Source organism: Streptopelia decaocto, assembly GCF_964273445.1.
Source record: "Streptopelia decaocto genome assembly, chromosome: 3".
NCBI classification, from domain to species: domain Eukaryota; kingdom Metazoa; phylum Chordata; class Aves; order Columbiformes; family Columbidae; genus Streptopelia; species Streptopelia decaocto.
Window position 1 is genome coordinate 68,663,542 of NC_138656.1, and position 18,524 is coordinate 68,682,065.

General features: G+C 37.1%; 1 protein-coding gene across 1 annotated transcript in view; it reads left to right on the forward strand.

Annotated features, from left to right (window-relative positions):
• The window catches only part of MAN1A1 (mannosidase alpha class 1A member 1), a 148,403-nt gene that overhangs the window by 80,768 nt on the left and 49,111 nt on the right, over nucleotides 1-18,524 (forward strand). Inside the window, exon 5 of the mRNA XM_082048563.1 lies at nucleotides 3,094-3,188. Within this exon, the coding sequence (XP_081904689.1) occupies nucleotides 3,094-3,188 (95 nt within the window). The remainder of the gene's footprint in view (nucleotides 1-3,093; nucleotides 3,189-18,524) is intronic.

Sequence of the window (18,524 nt, forward strand, 5' to 3'; positions counted from 1 at the left end):
AGCAATAGAGATATTAAGTAGAAGTTTCTATTGTTTATTTACTTTTATTTATTTACTTTTATTATTCAAAAACCTTACTCTGTACAATATTTATTTCTTGTTCAATATTAGAAGTTTCTGCAAAAGAAAAATACAGTGAACATTGTGGACATTGTGCAATAATTACAGCACCCACTCTTTGTATTATTTTTAACCTTTAAAGCTGCAAATTGGAAAATACGGTGGTTCCTTTTCTAATCTTCACAATTTTACCCTTGCTGAAAGAGCATAACTTTGCTGCATGAAGTTGCTATTTATTGTGTCTTGTCATTATTGCCTATACTGTTCTACTTAATAGATAGTGACTTACCAGTCATTTGTTTAGCCCTAGAGATAAAATTGAATCGTGTCTATAGCTGACTTTTCTTTTTTTAACTTTAAGAGGGGAAGGAGAATCACTAGCATGCATTAGTAATAACCTGTTGAAATTATCTTGTAAATGAGAAGCACATCTTCACCTCAAGACTTGTTCCGAAATTGCATGGTGGTTTAAAAATATTTTTTTAATTATCTTTTCCTAGTTGCCTAATGAGAAAATTGTTTACTATATTGGAAAAGATTCATTAGGGACAAGAAAGAAGTTGGAATACCCAGCTTCACTGTGTTCTGTTGTTGGTGTTCAGAGCACTGTCTTTATCAGGAGTGAATTACATTTTCCTTGCATATCCATATGGGAACAGTATTTCCTTACTGCTTCATATCGGATATGTTTATGTTTTGACAGCCATTATTTTTGACGTTTCCATGAAGTAGGCAATTTTATTTTGAAAGAAATTGGGTTGTTAATCTATAGAAGAAATACAATAGAATTGAAAAAATATATGACAGTAGAAATATTTGAAAGTAAAGCATTATTGCTGTACCTCAAATATTTAATTCAAATACCAAATTGTTACATTTTTGTCCAGAAGCAATTATTGTAACAGACCTCTTTCTGATCTTGCATATGATCTTTTTAATGAGGAAGGATTAACACAGCCTGTAAGGTACAGCAGTTACTGAGCCTTGCTGTCACTTTCATGTTTAAACATGTGTGTGCTTTTTGTCCTTAAAAACACATCTAAAATGAACATGTATGGGACCTCTAACCACATTCCATAAAATATCTACCCCCTTTACATATGGCAGAAGATAGGGCTTCACGCTGCACAGCAGATGCTTTTACAGAAACTTGAGGTCCTTTTGTGCCCATTGCTTGGGGGGTCGTCAGAGCTGCTCTCCTGTTAATACTTCAGTGTTTCAGGACAGGGATACCAAGGTGAGCTGATGAGTTGGTGGCACCACATGTTGTGGAAGGCTGAGGAGGCCTCTCTTGTGCTGAAAGAGCAAAGCGTAGGTTTGGGTTCAACAGACCAAGGCGAACCAATGTGGCTGTGTAGGGTCAGGAGGGGAAATCTCATGTGCTTCCGCTGGGGTTGCTGTCCCTTGCTCCTCTCAAGCAGAACTACTGAGAGATAATTATGTTCTTTATCAGCTGTTTCTGACTGTCCCTTAAGGTTTTAACCCTTGGGGAGACTGAATTCTGTGCTGGATAAAGATCACAAATCCATAACTAACTCTCAGTAGAATCCACACAACTGATAAACTGAGAAGTCAGAAATAACATGGATTATGAAGGGATTTCCAAGCAAGTGGTTTTCCCTGTTTTCTTGCTTCAAGTTTCTACAAGCACTCATATGCAAGCCACTTGAAAAAGTTTTCTGACTCCAACCATAATTTGGCTTCAAATTACTTAACCGTTCTCAAAATATCTGTACTGTAATTCTGACTCTTGGATTGTTGTCACAGAAATCTTGAGATCTGTGTCATATGAATGGACTGTGGGGTAGTCTGGAGCTTCTTTATGGTAATGTGATTACTCTGGAGTTTTATATTCTCTCCAGATCATTTATTTTTTCCAATAATAAAAGCCTTTACTCTAAGTGGCTTTTGGAAAATGGAATTTTAGATGTCATGTTATATTTGTGTGGAAAGAATTTTCTTCATTACCTTATTTTGACCAGCAAATGTCTTTATTTATATATTCACAGAAACATATATGTGTTTTTTTCTTTCTGCAAAAATTTACTGTACTGTACTTGGCTATACCATGAGATGCACCAGATGTACAAGTTGATTTATGATACATAAGTAAATAAAAATTCATCATAAATATGTCTGAGGGGAAAAAATAAACTGAAGGGAGCCATTATTAGAAAGAAAGAACAACAAAGGTGACTTTGCTATTTTGGCTACTATACCTGGGATAATCCCTTTCAGTGTTGTACAAGATCCCAGTGTAATTCCGAGCAAATAGGCCTCGAACATCCACATATTGAAACCACTAAATAGGTTTCTATATTTAAGCTGGAACAATATTGCTTCTAATTAAAAACTCTCTTACTAGGGCTTGAAAAGTCAGGTTAATGTAACCTGAGTTTAGCTGGCAGTTGAAGGAGGGCAAAATACTCTTTGTTCTAGCTTTGTGACTATTACTCTGAACATAAAAGTTCCTGATATTAAATTGTTTGTCATTCTTGTGGGCACATGTTAAGCAATTGAGGTCTTTCCACTTCTGTTTTTTAAGATGTAATCTGAAACTCTTTACCTGCTAAAGACCAGTTAAATCTCAGCTATCTGTAGGGGTATATTCCAATTTTTGGAGTAATCATGGCATTGATACCCATCTGGTACTGATACCCAGCAGCATCCCCAGATAATGTACCCCCTCCCCAACCCCAGAGCACACTGCAGGCACCGTGGGGAGTGCACAAGCAGCTCTGCCCAAACTGGAGCAGGTCTGGCCATGCCGACGTCTGGCTTGATGCTGGTCGTGCCAGATGTGGATCGTCTGGACATCATCATGGTGTGATCGTGCTGTGTGAGTTCCCCGTTACTGTGTGAAAGGGAAAATGGATTGCCCAACTTTGTTCTTTTGACATCACTCTAAAAAAAGAGGGACACTTCATTGTGCTGAGATGACTTATACCATATGCTTAGTAATGGTATTATCTAAATTAATTTAGTGGGAGCAACAGTGTGTTTTCCAACACTTTGTTTCTTCTTAACTTCCAGGTTTTCCGAAAAAAGGCAGTGGAGCTTGGAGAGAAATTGCTACCTGCTTTCAACACTCCCACTGGGATACCTTGGGCGTTGCTTAATATCAAGAGGTAAAATAACTGCTTGTTGATGACTAGCTCATATAAAAAGTTATGTCGAAACCATCTTCACCACAGAACTATGAGAACTGCTGCACAGTTTTTCTTTCCATCTAGATAAAAGTTGATAAAATATCCTAGGCTCTACAGTTTATATTGGAAAAATTAAGTAGATACACATTTTATGCACAAGAATGCACATAGAAATACATTTATTCAGCTCAGAACTGACTGCTTTTTTGTCAGTATGTTGCTCATCACTTTTCCTGAAGCCCTTCATGGCTTTTAGCATTGTTATAGGCAGGTTAAGAGCAAAAGGGCATGTGCTGCTCTGAAAGGATAATGTTTCCAGCCACTTTGTGCTCTTATTTTCACCTGTTCTGAAATGCAGTATCAATGAGTCCTTCATTTCAAGATACAAAAGTCATACCTGCTACAAGAGACTTGCTGGTTTGCAACCTCTCCAGGGGAGTGGGTTTTCTTTGGCCAGCTGTGCGTTGAAGGCAGCTGTGTGTTTGCTCCATGAGACGTGTGCTCTCCTGCAGTCACCCTGGCCTCTGGTATCTGACTGCAGGCACATGTCAGCAATTCCTTGGTCTGTCTCAGGCCTGCTAGTGCTGATACTGTGCTGGTAAAAAAAAAAATGTGTTCTTTGCACTGCCTGGGGAAGAATATTGAAACTTAGACCTGTGGGGTATATTTGTGTATTTTTAAGGACATACCAGCTTTCTTCATGCTGCAAATAAACTCCAGCACCACCTGTTACAAGAAAGTGGATCAAGAAACATTTCACATGGACACGTGTTGGCGTTGGGTTGTGTATTTTTGCGTGATTCCCTCCTTGACAGTCAAGCATCTTCCACTGTTCTCTGCTTGTTCTGTATTTTTATGGGTACACCTTTTCTCCAGAGTGGGACGCATGCTGGCATGTTTGCTCATTTGGCTGTGTTTGCTTCAGGCTTCCCAGTAAACGCCCCAGAGCCAGTCCTACAGAAACCCCTGGTGTGTCAGTTCAGATCGGCTTATCTGCCTTCCTTTCAAACAGAAGTGAGGCAGGAAGCAAAAAGCAGCTCTGTGTGCAGGAACAGGAGGGAGTGAGCACCTCCTGAACTTTCTTGATGTTGAAGGGGCTGATTAACTGCGGACCAGTGATGATCCCTGGACTTCGGTTACGTTCACACATACTAATGATTTCTTCTCAACAGACTTTAATGAGTTCTGCAGAAGTTCAGTAGCACAACAGCTTGAAGTTTGTTGGTTATTTGTTCTTAAGCCTTTACTAAAACTTCCGAGTATGACACCATAGCATACATTTGTAATTGCAACACAACAGTACCTTATTCTACGTAGTCTATGTAAACATATTTAAGGTATTTAGGCTGATTTGTCTTATGTGTAGCTCTTACCTAAATCCCTACTTATTTATTAATATATCAATGGTTTTTGCAAATAGTCCAAATTCTGTGATTGGTCTTTATCATTTTATTCCAAGCTTCTCACAACAACTGCTGTGGTGCACTGCAGATGTCAACCACAGACACTACAAGGTGATGGTGCAAAAGGGATTAATTTCTTATCTGGCACCAAAGTGGAAAAGGATCTCTGCCGAGATAACTTCATGTGCTGTGGCAGAGAAAGTTACATTAGAAACTGGGTTCTTGGTTATTCATTCTGAATCCTTGCACATCTGTCTAGATTTGACCTTCACTAGATGACTCTTCTGTAATACTGTGCGTAAACAAATAAGCTGTCATCCAGGCTTAGGAGATGCTAAGCTACTGAAGCCTGCATATATTACAGACCTAATACGCCTCATTTCTGATTAGTATTTTATTCCATTTTATTTTGATTTATGCTTCAAATTGGAGAGCACTCACAATAAATTGTGGGTGTCAGTGGTTATTTTTAAATTACTATTTTTGGATTAGCAGATGAGCTGGATATTTGTTTCACTATGCAAATGTTCTTTGCAAAATAGTTTGTTTTCTCTGCTCGTCCTGTATCATCATAGCCAGACTTGCTCTCTCCTCGGTGCCTCTGTGTGTAAACATACATATCTACTTTTTCCAGAGTATGTCCTTATATACCAAAGGCATCCACCTAAAGCCTTGTGCTCTTCCCCAATTTTTCTTCATCCTGCTTCTTTCCTTACAACTTAATGACCGTGGGACACATACTGTCTTATTTGTGGAACCCTAATTATCAAATATATTTAAAAGTTCACTGTACTATTCTTCAGCTAAAATTATTAGCCAATTCTTGAGTGCGTTTGTAAAATTTCCATTTGTCTCCAAGGTACATTTTAAGTGGTTAGTACTGGCATTTCCTTTTATTTCTTTCTAAACATTTCAGTTGCATTTCCTTATTTCTGGTGTTCTAGGTGTTGCTCTGCATCTTCAACATTCCTCACTTCTGCTTGTACTGCCAAATTTGTAGTTCCTTTTATGACTCACTTGCTTATTTGAGTAACCAGTTGACTCTTCTGGCTGAAAACACTGGTACGAAGAGAGGCTGGAGAGGGAAAAGGTGTATGAAGCGGTGGTGGCATAACAGATTTCTGGTTTTCTTTTGGGGATAAGGAGCACAAGTTGCAAACCCACTTTTCTTTATCTTTTTATTTGTTTATTTATTTTCCTCCCTCACCTAAATCCTTTGTTTAGATATTTCGTCTTCAGTACTTCTAAAACAGGAACTATAACAGCTTCTTAAAATACTACTAGTTCATGAGCTTTTATTTTTCTTCTCAGTGAGCCATGACAATATGGCTTCTTCTTGGTAAAATTTTCATTTTCCTTTTTCTCTGGAAACTTCAAGTAATTTATGACTGAGTGGTCAAATTGCTTGTGCACTTCTGTAATATACCTCTCAGATTTATAGAAATTAAAAATCTGAAATTTTAAGTCTCTTATTGATTTCAGTAATCTTAACAGATATCCAGCTTGCATCATGTTAGCAGGATCAAGTAACCCTTTTCAGGTATCTATTTATTTTTACCCCTGTAACTATTAAAAAGGAAGCTGTGTGGGGATTGTGTTTATTGGATGACACCCAGCTGTGAAACAGAGATAAGAATCCAGTTTGTTGTTAGTCTATTGGATTGATCAGGAGTAAACTTCTCAGTACAAGATCCTGTACAATGTTTTTCTCTTTTGGATGAAAATTGTCTCTTTATGTCACTTTTTCACCCCTTTTTTTTAGTCACTATTAGTTCCAATAAGACCACATTGCTACTTCTAATAAGCAGCTCAGAAGCATTCTTATATGAAAAAAACCATTTTCCATAAAATGTTTGCTTTCTGTATGTTGACCAGTTGAATAGTTGTTTTAAGGTTATTTATGATCCCTTGTGTGCTACCATGTAGCAATACTGTAGACATTAAGGTGCCTGGCTTTTTATGAAGAATCAATGTATCATATAACCTTGAAGTGCATCTGAAATTTGAAAAATACTCAATGCCTTACCTTAATGAAAACGTTTTCAACGGGGCTAAGTAATAATTTTTTTATTTCTGGAAACAGAACAAACTAGAAATGGGGTTTTTGGATATCCAGCCAGTTTCAAATGTTGTAGTGGCTGAGGGGGATACTGTGCTTATTCCACTGGCTCAGTGACAGAAGTAAGTAATGTATAGATATAGGGACCACGGGATGTTCTGTATGGAAGGAAAAGCTCTGAAGTATGAGTGGAGTAGGTCAGAGCAGGGGAGCCTAACAGAAGTCAGAAAGGAGGAGTTTGAGATAAATTTGATTAATTTGTGTGATAAGATTTACTCGACATAAACATTAAATATTTACTGTGTCAGACATCAGCCTAGGACTTTTTGCCTTTTATATTTTAGCATTGATTATACATAAACAGTGGACATGAGTTGAATTCAATATTATATATTTTACTAAGTGAGATAGAGGACTTGCTACATTATATGAACAAAGTAGTTACTCATTTGTAAGTAACTGAGGATGGAAGTGACAAAACTGCAATATTTATTCTATTGGGATTTTAAAGCAAGGTCCTCTTTTGATTTTTTTTTTTCCTAAATTATTGGGGTTTTAATGATCACGTTTTGTACAGAACATTTAAGTTATGTCACAGACCTTTCCAGGCCTCAAAGCGTTCATGGTATGATCAAGCACTTCTTGGACTTATTGAGCCCTCAGAGCCGCCATGTGGATTCATAATAAGATACACCCTCAGCACAGCCTCAAAAAACAATCTTTTTTTCTCACATGTTACTTGAAAAAGAATAGAATAACAAGGAAAAATATGCCCATAATATTTTATTTTGAATGCTTTATGTTTTACCACCAGGTGAGATTCCTGTTCCGTGGCAGTTGCACCAAGCAGGATGGCTCCATCCACCAGTCTTGCTTGCCCACCAGAGCCTGGTGGCTTTTGCAAGGGATTTTATGCTAAAATGTCACAGTGTCTGCCCAGGTGACACAGGCACAGGTGGTGTTATCTTCTGGGGCATATACTCTGGTATTTCAGAGCACAGGCCATATTTTAGGTTGCAGGTATTTGAAGGTGCTTATCTGTGAGCACCTTCCACCTTAGGAGGAAATGTGACTGATAAACCAGCCACTGAGGTATGAAAACTTGATCTTCAGACAACAGAACTTCCTTGAAAATATTTTAAAAGTTACAAAGTGATTCCCCGTTTCAGAACGTGTTTCGGGTCTCATGTGCCTTGAGAAATAGATAGCCTTCAAAATGTCTTTAGTGTCCTACCTTATTACAAGAACTCTAGTATTCTTAAGAAAATATGTAGATTTCAGTGGATAACAGAACAGTTCTCTTTGAATTTTGGGACTTTAAAAACATCATAGTCAATGCACTTAAGAGTATATTCCTTTATCATTTGTGAAGGAATCATAATAGAGTGGAAAAATTTGAAACTATGAAGAAAGGAACCGAACACATAAATTCATTAAACCTTTTTGGACCACTTAATGCCTCTGCACATACCATCAGAAATGCCTGAAATGTGAATGTTACATTATTTTGCAAATTTTTCCTAAGCCTCAAGTTATATGTATGATTCTATCTTCTTTAAGAGAATTAGTGATTCGTGCTTTTACTTGTCCTATGTCAGAATGGCTAAATTAAATTTTCTGCTAACTCTAGTGTCTAAAATAAATTTTAAAATGAAAATACTAGACCTAAATAAAGCTTATTCTTCAAATCTGATGATCTTTGGAAAATAAAAACCTGTTCTTTAAAGGGGTTGTAAAGGGTAAGTCTTGCATTGTCTGCACAGTTCGTCATTGTAGGACCATGCAGGAGTTGGTTTTAGATGGCATCTTTAATTTTATCCCTTCTGTCTAACTTGGATGTAATTTGAGAGGAAGGAATCAAAACTACCTTAGAAGAAAAAGCTAAAAGTAGTCTAGTTTGCATGCCTAGTAAAGGCACTGTGAGTGTGGTTTTGGCAAATGCTTCACTGATGTCATAAATTGAAGTGGTAATAGTAACAAGAATGAGTTGGATGTTAAGTTAAACACTGAAATTTTCCTTGTAGCCAAACAGACCAAGTGAAACCAGACTTTGTCCTTCAGGTGTTTGGATCATAGTGTGGATTTATGTTAGCACTGGATGCAAAGAGATAAATCCTAGCTGAACTTTACCTATCTAAAAATTATTTATCTGGAGTTAGACATACGTTTTGGGATAGAATGATTTGCCTTCTAGAGATACTAATCTCTTTCCATTGAATAAACAAGACCTTAGGCAAATAATTGAAATAACTAACTTTTTGAATTCTGGAAATTAATTCTGTCCTAATTTATAAATAACCGGTGACAAGAATGATTTCAGCAAAGGGTACATCTTTTCAGTACTGCCATTTTGGTTGCTGGTTAACCCACTGATTCATTGTGTGATTCATAAACAACTCTACGTTTCTTGAGTCAGTACTGGGTGCAAAATAAACCTGAAAAAATAGCTTTGTGTTTGGGCATTTTGATATCACCATGTTTTATGCCATCTGATTACCAATTTAATTGGTTTAGAACATCACAGTAAGCAAACTGCTTGCCATGTCTTTGCCTTGTTTGAAATGAGTAGCCTGTTTTGCATTGCATGACTTTATATTCAGCAAGAATCAAATGAACTATAGTAAATTTATATTTCATTTAAAAAGAACAAACAACTTTCATTTTTTCCTTTGGCTTTCTATAAATAATTCTTCCATGGTCACAAAAAAAAAAAATGCCGGGTCTGAGAGTGTTATTAAAATGAAGATTTTTCTGACTGTGGGTATTAGTACACATCAGTGCAGTTTTCAGGGTAGATACTTTTGACCTGTGGTGGTGTCTGATTTGCCATTAAGCAACGAAAAAAAATCTTGTTATAAAAATACAAGAAAAATTCCAAGAGGTTGTTCAAGGAACATATCTGTTTGGCAGCAGGTGGGGGAGGAATATTATTTTGGCGATAGCCCATAATGTAAAGCTGTATTATTCAAACAACCACTTCAATTCAATATTATAACGCTGAACTTGTGTGGGAGACCACCCTCTGGCAATATCACAGGAGGAATTTGGGATCTATTATTGCTGCTGCATGATATCTTTCTCAGTTTCAGTACTGTCTTTCTAGCCAAAAGAAAGAGATTCTGGTCCCAAATTCAAAGTTTAAACACTAACTCCCCCCAGTTTATTAGTGCACTGTAATATGAGCATGAATACTTACAAGTTCATCACTATCGTAGTCATCTGTGTAAAACCCTGTGTGAATAAAAGTAATGTGATTCCTCAACATTAAATGTATGATTGCAAACACTTTGTAGATCTCTGTAATGATAACAACAGATAGTCTTCTTTTATTAAACAGAACAACCCTTGTGCCAGACAGTCGCACAGGACCCGGCTGGTTACTGGAGGGTCTTGGTCTTCACTTTGTGGGTTTTGCCCCCCTCCACAGCAGATGCTCTCTTCAGAGCATCAAAAACTTCCCCTCACAGATTTTTGTATTGATGGCTTAAAAAGAATGGGAAGTGGTGCAGGTATTCATTATGAAGAAGATATGAAAGTTTTCTGTGCTGGAAGAGTGGGAGGGGATGACTTGAGTCAGGATAAGCACGTTATGCTCTTCTCTGTTTTGCCCTAGAACAGACCAGGAGTAGGAAGTTCACCCCAGTCACTTGTGGCATGTACCAGTAGGTGGGATGTACCAACCAGGCACTTCAAATTTGCTGCTAGCCTGGTCATAAATGAACCAGGCCCTTGCTGAAACACAGTGACAGGGGGTTGGTAGTGACAAGCATGGGAAAGCTGCATCGGATCCTTAGTTTGCTTCCTGGTAGTTAAAATTGCCTGCAAGATTTTGAAATGGCGTTTCTTGAAAATAGGGTTTTATGAATCAGTATATAGATATTGGTGTCGCTTGTGCCCTTGTTTTAGCTGGATAACTGCTGCTGTCACCTTGATACTAGCAGATAACGAGAAGTTGTGTGACATACTTTCCTGCTGCCTAGAAGATGTGAGAGAACCCTTAGTATTGAGTTGCCAAACACATTTGAGAGTTAGAGGTGTACATGAAGATGCATAGGATGTGGCTCAGGTCAAGATGAAACACATTTGTACGTTTTAGTGGCGCAGCAGGAACCAACTCCCGTTACGAACATTAGGAGACAGGTACCACAAAGCTTGAGGAGCAGTTGTCCTTGAGTAGCTTGAGGAACAGTTGTCCTGCCCTGAAATAAATGCCTAGCGCCTGACCCGCTGGGCTGCCCTTCCTTGACCGTGTTGACTGTGATGAGAACTCCAACACCTGAGTGTAGGCACATTCATCTTTGCACTGGTTAAATATCATTTCCCTTTCAATTGCTTGTATTGTGTATGTCCTGGTTTCAATCTGTGTCCAGTAAATGATAATCTTATAATAGACGAAGTGTGACTGTTGGAAGAGGCTTCCTTCAGAGGAAAGGGAATCAATTCATCCAGACTAAATAAATGAGCACTAGCAGTTCTCAGTCACTTCCTCCACAATTCAAGTCACCTCAGGGAAACACATCAGCTAAAAATTATAGTTGTGTTGGGATTGTTCACCTAAGAATTTTCTAATGGACAAATTGTAAAGACACAAATTATTCACTTTGCATATTTGATAAATGTATGTACATTTGTGGGATTTTGCCCGCAAAACCCATCACTACTTTCTCATTAGGGAACTCTTTAAATGACCATGGGAAGGGGAGAGGAGGCATTTATATAGTGTTTTGTTTGTGTATTTTAGCTGGAATTACTTTAATACTTCTACCTGGCTAAATTCTCAGATTGAGCAGGTCATTCTTAATTTTTTTGGGTTTTTTTGGTGGTTGGTTGGGGTTTTTTATTGCTTTACTTTAAGCATCTTGATAATACTTCTACCTGGCTAAATTATCACATTGAGTAATTCATTCTTAAAAATAATAATTTCAAAATGGAAAGTTATGGATTTTGTTTCTGGTTTTGTTTGGGTTTTTTAAAAATGTTTTTGTTGGGGGGGGGGAGGTTTGTTTTGGTTGGTTGGTTTGGGATTTTTGTTTGTTTTGTTTCTGTTTGTTTATTAATTACTCTGCTTTAAGTTTCTTGATAATGTGGTGGATACTAAGGACTGACACCTATCAAGCACTATATTTTGTATGACTGAATTGTTGGCATAAGGGTGTGATACCTGTTCAGCATTACAAGACTAGAGGAACAAGGTTTTCCCTTAGTATCAAAAGTAAGGACTATTTTAGGTTCTAAAATAAGTGCTAGTTTAAATAGGTGACCTGTATTTGTAGTTACTCTGTATTCTTATTGTCCTAAAATAATGAGCATGAAGAAGAGTTGCTAAGTACATATTTTCTGAAATCATTACTGTGAACAGATTCACCTGTCTTCTTCACAGAAGACTACATTTTTTTCTCACTGAAAAAAACATAGTTCCCTTCAATACTTCACAGAATCACAGAATGTTAGGGATTGGAAGGGACCTTGAAAGATCATCTAGTCCAGTCCCCCTGCCGGAGCAGAAGCACCCAGATGAGGTTACACAGGAATGTGTCCAGATGGGTTTTGAATGTCTCCAGAGAAGGAGACTTCACAACCTCCCTGGGCAGCCTGTTCCAATGTTTGTCACCCTTACTGTGAAGAAGTTTCTTCTCAGATTTAAGTGGAACTTCCTGTGTTCCAGTTTGTACTCATTGCCCCTTGTCATATCATTGGTTGTCACCGAGAAGAGCCTGGCTCCATCCTCGTGACATTCACCCTTTATATATTTATGAACATTAATGAGGTCACCCCTCAGTCTCCTCCAAGCTAAAGATACCGAGCTCCCTCAGCCTTTGCTCATAAGGGAGATGCTCCACTCCCTTAATCATCTTTCTTGCCCTGCACTGGACTCTCTCCAGCAGTTACTTCTCAAAGTACATATTTTGTTGCAAATATGCACATAGATATATGTGTGCATATATAGGTATATCTTTATTCATCATTATATGTTTCTCATTACTGCTGATATGAGAAGATCTCTCCTTAACCGCCTCCAAACTACAACCTCCCAGCTGGACAGCTGAAACCCTACCTGTAACTGATGCAGTTGCGTTGTGTCATGTATATCACAAATAACTGTTTCACTTATCTGAATTTTAAACTTCCCTTTGTAGTATTTCATAATCTTATTAATACTGTGAAACTTGAATTTTGTGGTTTTCAATTTCATTGTACCAAGGCTGATGAGTGTTTTTCATGACATTTTTATAAGCATGTTGAATTTTAATTTGACTAGTTGCAAGAACCTATGACATCTTTTGTTCTTCTGAAATTGAACGGCATATCCATTTTCATGGATACATCAGATACTCTTTCATTGCTGTTTTTCATTTAATCTTTTAGAGTAACTTTAAAGCAACAAATCAGCATAAAATAGGCTTTTTTTCTCTAGTAATCAGTCCATTATGTCAGAAAAATGAGTACATTCACACAGAATGATATTTAGCATTAGATTTTAACAGAAATTAAAGTTGATTATTTGTTAATTGTTATGTTTAGCATTTGGTGAGATTTGCAGGGTTTCCTTTCTTTTCAGGAATCTTAAAATGATGGAAGAATTACTGTCTTTCTTGCTTCCATAACTGCTTATCATTAGTTGGGTTTGCTCAGGTTTATGACCAACTTCATACACCCAGCTGAATACAGAACACATCCTTGTTTATAAACAATAATCTTAGCGTTAAATACAGATACTGGTAGTGCTATACTTACTTGCCAATATCACAGGTTAATCAATAGCAATTGGAAAACAGCTACGTCGCTTCTTTTAGCGTCTCTTCAGCATCCAGACCTTATTTGAATCCTTTATCTAAGTTGGAGGTTTTTAATTACAAGTTTCTGAGATCACCCAGTGGCTTTTGCTTGTGTGTTTTCTGTAAATCAAGAATTATTGTAATCCATCTTTGATCCTGTTCTGATTTATGTATTTTCTAACCATGCTATTCCTTTTCTATGCTCGCTGCCTGCTTTTAATACGTTTTTATTTTGGAGGAGAAGCACACCAGTGGTCATCTTCACCTCTGAAGTTTTTTCTGCTGAACTGTGATTCTGCCCTTGTCCCCATGTCTTCCATAAAGAGGAATCTGGATCCTGGATGCATCATGTTTTCTAGATCTACGGGTTGCTTCTCTGAGTATATTTTCCAATGTTTCGGTTTCATAGCTTGTGAAAATTAATGTTTGGGAACTCTACTGGATACGTTGTCCCACATATCTCTTCTGAGGCTTCTGGGCTGGCTGTTTTTCAGCCCCTTCCCCTTCCCCTTCCCCTTCACCTTCCCCTTCCCCTTCACCTTCCCCTTCGATGTTTTTCAGGTTGTCTAGATGATCTGCCTCTCTGCGTCTCTGCAGTACCTCAAATGGGACATATGCTAGAGTCGTTATGGATGGGTTGGTCCATAAATCCTATTACTCCAAGTGTATTATCATGTAATACACCATTCCTTAACATCTTGAATATGTTAATGTACTTGAATATTCTGGAAGGTGTGATAATCAAGCTATTCTTAGGCATATTTTTATATACATTCGGGGGGTGTATATATCTATACACACATATAGATGTTTTATAGGTATATATATGTATATTTGTAACATTTAGCAGTGTAAGGTAAATTGGGCTCCTTTAGGGCAGTTCGGGAGAACGGATAAAGTAAAAAACCAGGTTGTACTTGGCTTTGCTGCTGAAGGCTATGTATTCTGTAAAAGTCCCTTTTCTTATCTCCAGGTTCTCTCAAATACAGAATTACTTGGTTTTTACCATCTCCTGGAAGACTTCAAAAATATTAAAAAAAAAATCAAAACATTTTCAGCCTTCATTTGCTATGGACTATTCAGTCTTCCCTTTCTGACACCTAAGCTGACCATGTGAAGACTTCTGTTGCATCAGAATAAAATAGGTTACTGCTCTTTGGAAAACATGATGTCATAATTCTCGTATTTTTACACTCGTTCATATCTTTTACAAAGGAGGGAAAGCAAGGAGATAAAAGAAATAATTTCTTAAGCAGCAGTGAAGCTGTAGAAATAAAACATCTTTCAGGCATAAATGGAAAATGAAAAAATGTGCATTGATTTTACTTGGTTCTCCTTCCCTCACATGAGAACTCTTGAATAATCCTTTCCATCTTCCAAAAACAACTTTTGATACTAATACAGATATGGGCACAGGAAAATGTACGCTGCTTGAATGCTATATTAATTATCTTTGCAGCATTTACAACTGAATGGTCTTGATCAGAACTCTGATGAACTTTAGTCTGTGTGTCTATAAAGTTGTTTTCTTTTATTAGTTCTTAAAATTTCTTGCAGTTTGTGCTCTGTGAAGGCCAGACAGTTGTGGAGAACATTTAATGGTTTCTAATGACAAAGAAATTTTAGAAGTCTCAGCAGTGGAGTCTTTCAACAATGCACTACAAGTAAAACCTCTTCTAGTTGAAAATCTGTTGAAATACTATCCGCTTCTGAATTTTATCATTAAGGAGATTCTTTTAAAATTCATTTTCAAGCTTATGGAGTTTTTAGGCTAACTATATTAACTTAAATTCTAATATATAATTTATTTGCCTTATTACAACATTTCATTAAAATGTCAGAAGATACAGCAAGAACTAGGCATGTGGTGCTTTTCGCATATGGAAATAGCTATAGCGGTTCTGTTCTGCAGTGTGAATTAACAAAGATTGATTGCAATCTGTTTTTATTAACTCAAGGAAGAAAAGCAGTGTAGTGATATTAAGAAAATTAATTATAACTTTCTAATCTGGTAATTAATGTGCAGCTGGGCATGAGTGCAGTTAGTGCAATTCAGTAATTTGGCAGTCCCAACAAATTATCATCATCTGTTTTAAGGTAGACAACTGTTCTTTAATCTTTGCTCAAATTTTTATAATCTTTCTCCTTTTCAGAACAGTTTCAACAATTTCAATGTTAGATATGGTTTTTCACTGTAATAATGTGAACTGAAGTTCAATTGTGGCTTCAGGACTGAAGTTCAGTTGTATTTTTTAGAATCCTCTTCTATTCTTTTCCAGTGTTGTACTGAAGTGTCTCATGAAGCACTTCTATGAAACAGTGATTACTGGTAATTGACCTGCATATGTTGAATAATCTTAAAATGCTACCGAGAATTTAATGTACCCTGTAAATTGAGATGCTTCCAATTAAATAGAATTCTTAGGATAATCACTTTCAAAACTAATCAAGTAATACAACTGTGTTACTAAACCCTCTTATTGACTTAATTGTGACAAATTAATAAACCGAACCAATGTAATTACTGTAATGGTCATATTAGTTTGCATTTTTCATGACCTATCCATAAATGTTTTTCAGAAACACAAAGGGAAAATAGAAAATACCTGGGCATATCGAATAGCATGACAGAGTGACTTGGGTGGGGGAGTGTTTGTGCCCTTCTTGCCTTCTTTATGAGGCATGAAGGTTATCGTGGAGCACCCCATGCTCAGTGCCTCTTGTCTATTAAGAAATCAAATGCTACTGATGAAAAATTCGAACTGGCATCCTAGCAGTGGAATTGATAAGAGAAAATGCTCTTAAACAGTCTAACTGATTTTGCTATAAAACTATCAAATCTGATTTCCTAAAATATACTGGTGAACAAAATATTGTCAGTCATGTTTATCTTTAGTATTATTTTTAACAATTGAAGGGGAAAAAGCACAAAGCATCTCTGTACATCAGACTCTGGAAACTCCCCAAAAGTATTCAATATCCTTACACTGCCAGGGAACAGATACTTTAAAATAACTGCTTTACTTACATAAGACTTTTGGGGGGTTTGCTTGTCTTGTTTTAGAGCTTTTGTTGTTGTTGAAGTGTTCATTAGGTGTGCGTTAGAGAAGGAGTTCTGGGAGACCGAAGGCCAGGAGTTTTCAGCCCAGTGAATCTGTCTTTTTGGTTGTTCTGCGGCACAATTTTAACAGGAGAAAACATGGACAGCCTGTGCCAAGCAGGCATGGGTTTGAACCCGCTCAGCTGGAGGAGAATTGAACCGAGGTCTTTCACTTCTTGCACATGTGCTTTAGCTCCCTGGGTTATTGCTTTCTTTAAAGAAAAAAGCATTAGCTATAGAATTTAAATTAGTCTGATCTTACTGATAGGTGGATGCTTGGTATGTTATGGCTTAAGGGCTTGTGAATAATTAAGATCAAGGGATCAATGTGCATGTCTTCATTAGCAGGATAGTGCAGCTCAGGAGTGAGCTGCTGAGAGTGTTTCTCCTGGTTTTCCCTACCTGCTGTGCCATGTTTTATAGTTAAACACAGAAGTGCCTAAGAGTGGATATTTGCTCAGCACCTTTAACCTACTTGTTCTCAGGACATGCGGAGATCACAAACCTGGTCTTAAATGCCTGAAGCAAAGTCATCGATGTCTTTTGTTAGATCCAGCTCAAGCTGAGCAGGGAGCCACCCAAAGCAAAGCTTTTAAGCAGAAATTTGATTATTTCATAACAACAACAAAAGAAATAAGGGATTGGAGGAAAAGGGAGTTAGGAAGGCTCTAATCAAATAAAAGCCTTGGAATTTTATAAAGGACCTCCTAGGAGATTCTTTTGGTTTAGTGGTAGAGAGTAACATTCGGGCAGATCTGATACTGACTTCGCTTTATGCATAGCTCCAGGAGACACCAACCTCCCACCCCCCAAAAGAAAAGAAAAAAAACGCAAAAACATGCACACACACACCCCAATCACCCGAGGTTTGTTGGCTGATATTAATGACTGTGAAAGACATGGTGATGTTCGCCATCTTTAATGCCGCCTTCTAATTTGTGTTTCAGAGCCTGTGTTATATCAGGGGGTTTAGGATCCTGAAATATTCCATATTGTTCTCCATATTAAAAAAAAATAATCATTGAATAAATTAACTTGTATTTCAAAATAAAAAAGGGGCAGCAATGCAGTTTATTACATCAGTCATATTGAGCAATTCATTTTGGAACAAATCAAATGGTGGGTTTTTTTCCTTTCTGTTTAGATACATCGTTGTGAACAATTAATATTTTCATTATTTTTGTCTGCTTTAAACCATTTTGTCATTATCTTAAGTTTTTGTATTGTTTTCTTTTCAGATTTGCCAAGTGTTTTCTGTGCACTCACTAGTATAACACAAGATTCATGAGCCTTCTTAGTAATAAAGCTCAGTTTGCACATAGCAAAATAAGAATAGTTACATGAAATCCAGTGGTTTGGAAAAAGAGATATTTTGAAATCTTTTGTATTCTTTGAAGTCATTCTGTGGTGGATTAGGCACTCCAGTGCTGTAAATCAGCTTGATCACGCTGTAACTTTCTGGTAGATTAGCTATACTTTGTTGTGTACTTTCATGTTACGACTGACAAAGATCACACATTACAGAATTAGTTGGTATATGTGTAAGATAAGACATGACCCTAAGTGATATCCAGTAGTATGATTCATTCAGCTGTGCTGAGGTGGGTGGAGAAGTCTGAGAGATCCTGCAAAAGCAAATTCAGTCGCATGTATGAATATCTCAAGGCTTTTTGTAGCTGTGGGTTTTCCTCATAGTATTAAAAGGTATAGAATGTTATCCACAACACTTGAATCCTTCTGTTCAGTTTTAATAGATAGGTTGCCTTTTAATATCTTTTTTTTTTTTTTTCTTTTTAATCTCCTGATTGATGATCTGTTGCTTGTACAGATAATTTTGAAAGCTGATCCTCTGTTGTATCTTTGGGTTTATCCTGTTATGGCCAGCATGATACTCAGATTGAGAAAGAAACTGTAAAAGAAATGCTGATTTTTTCTATCAGGAGAAATAAGGATTGCCAAAGACTCTGTATCTGCTGA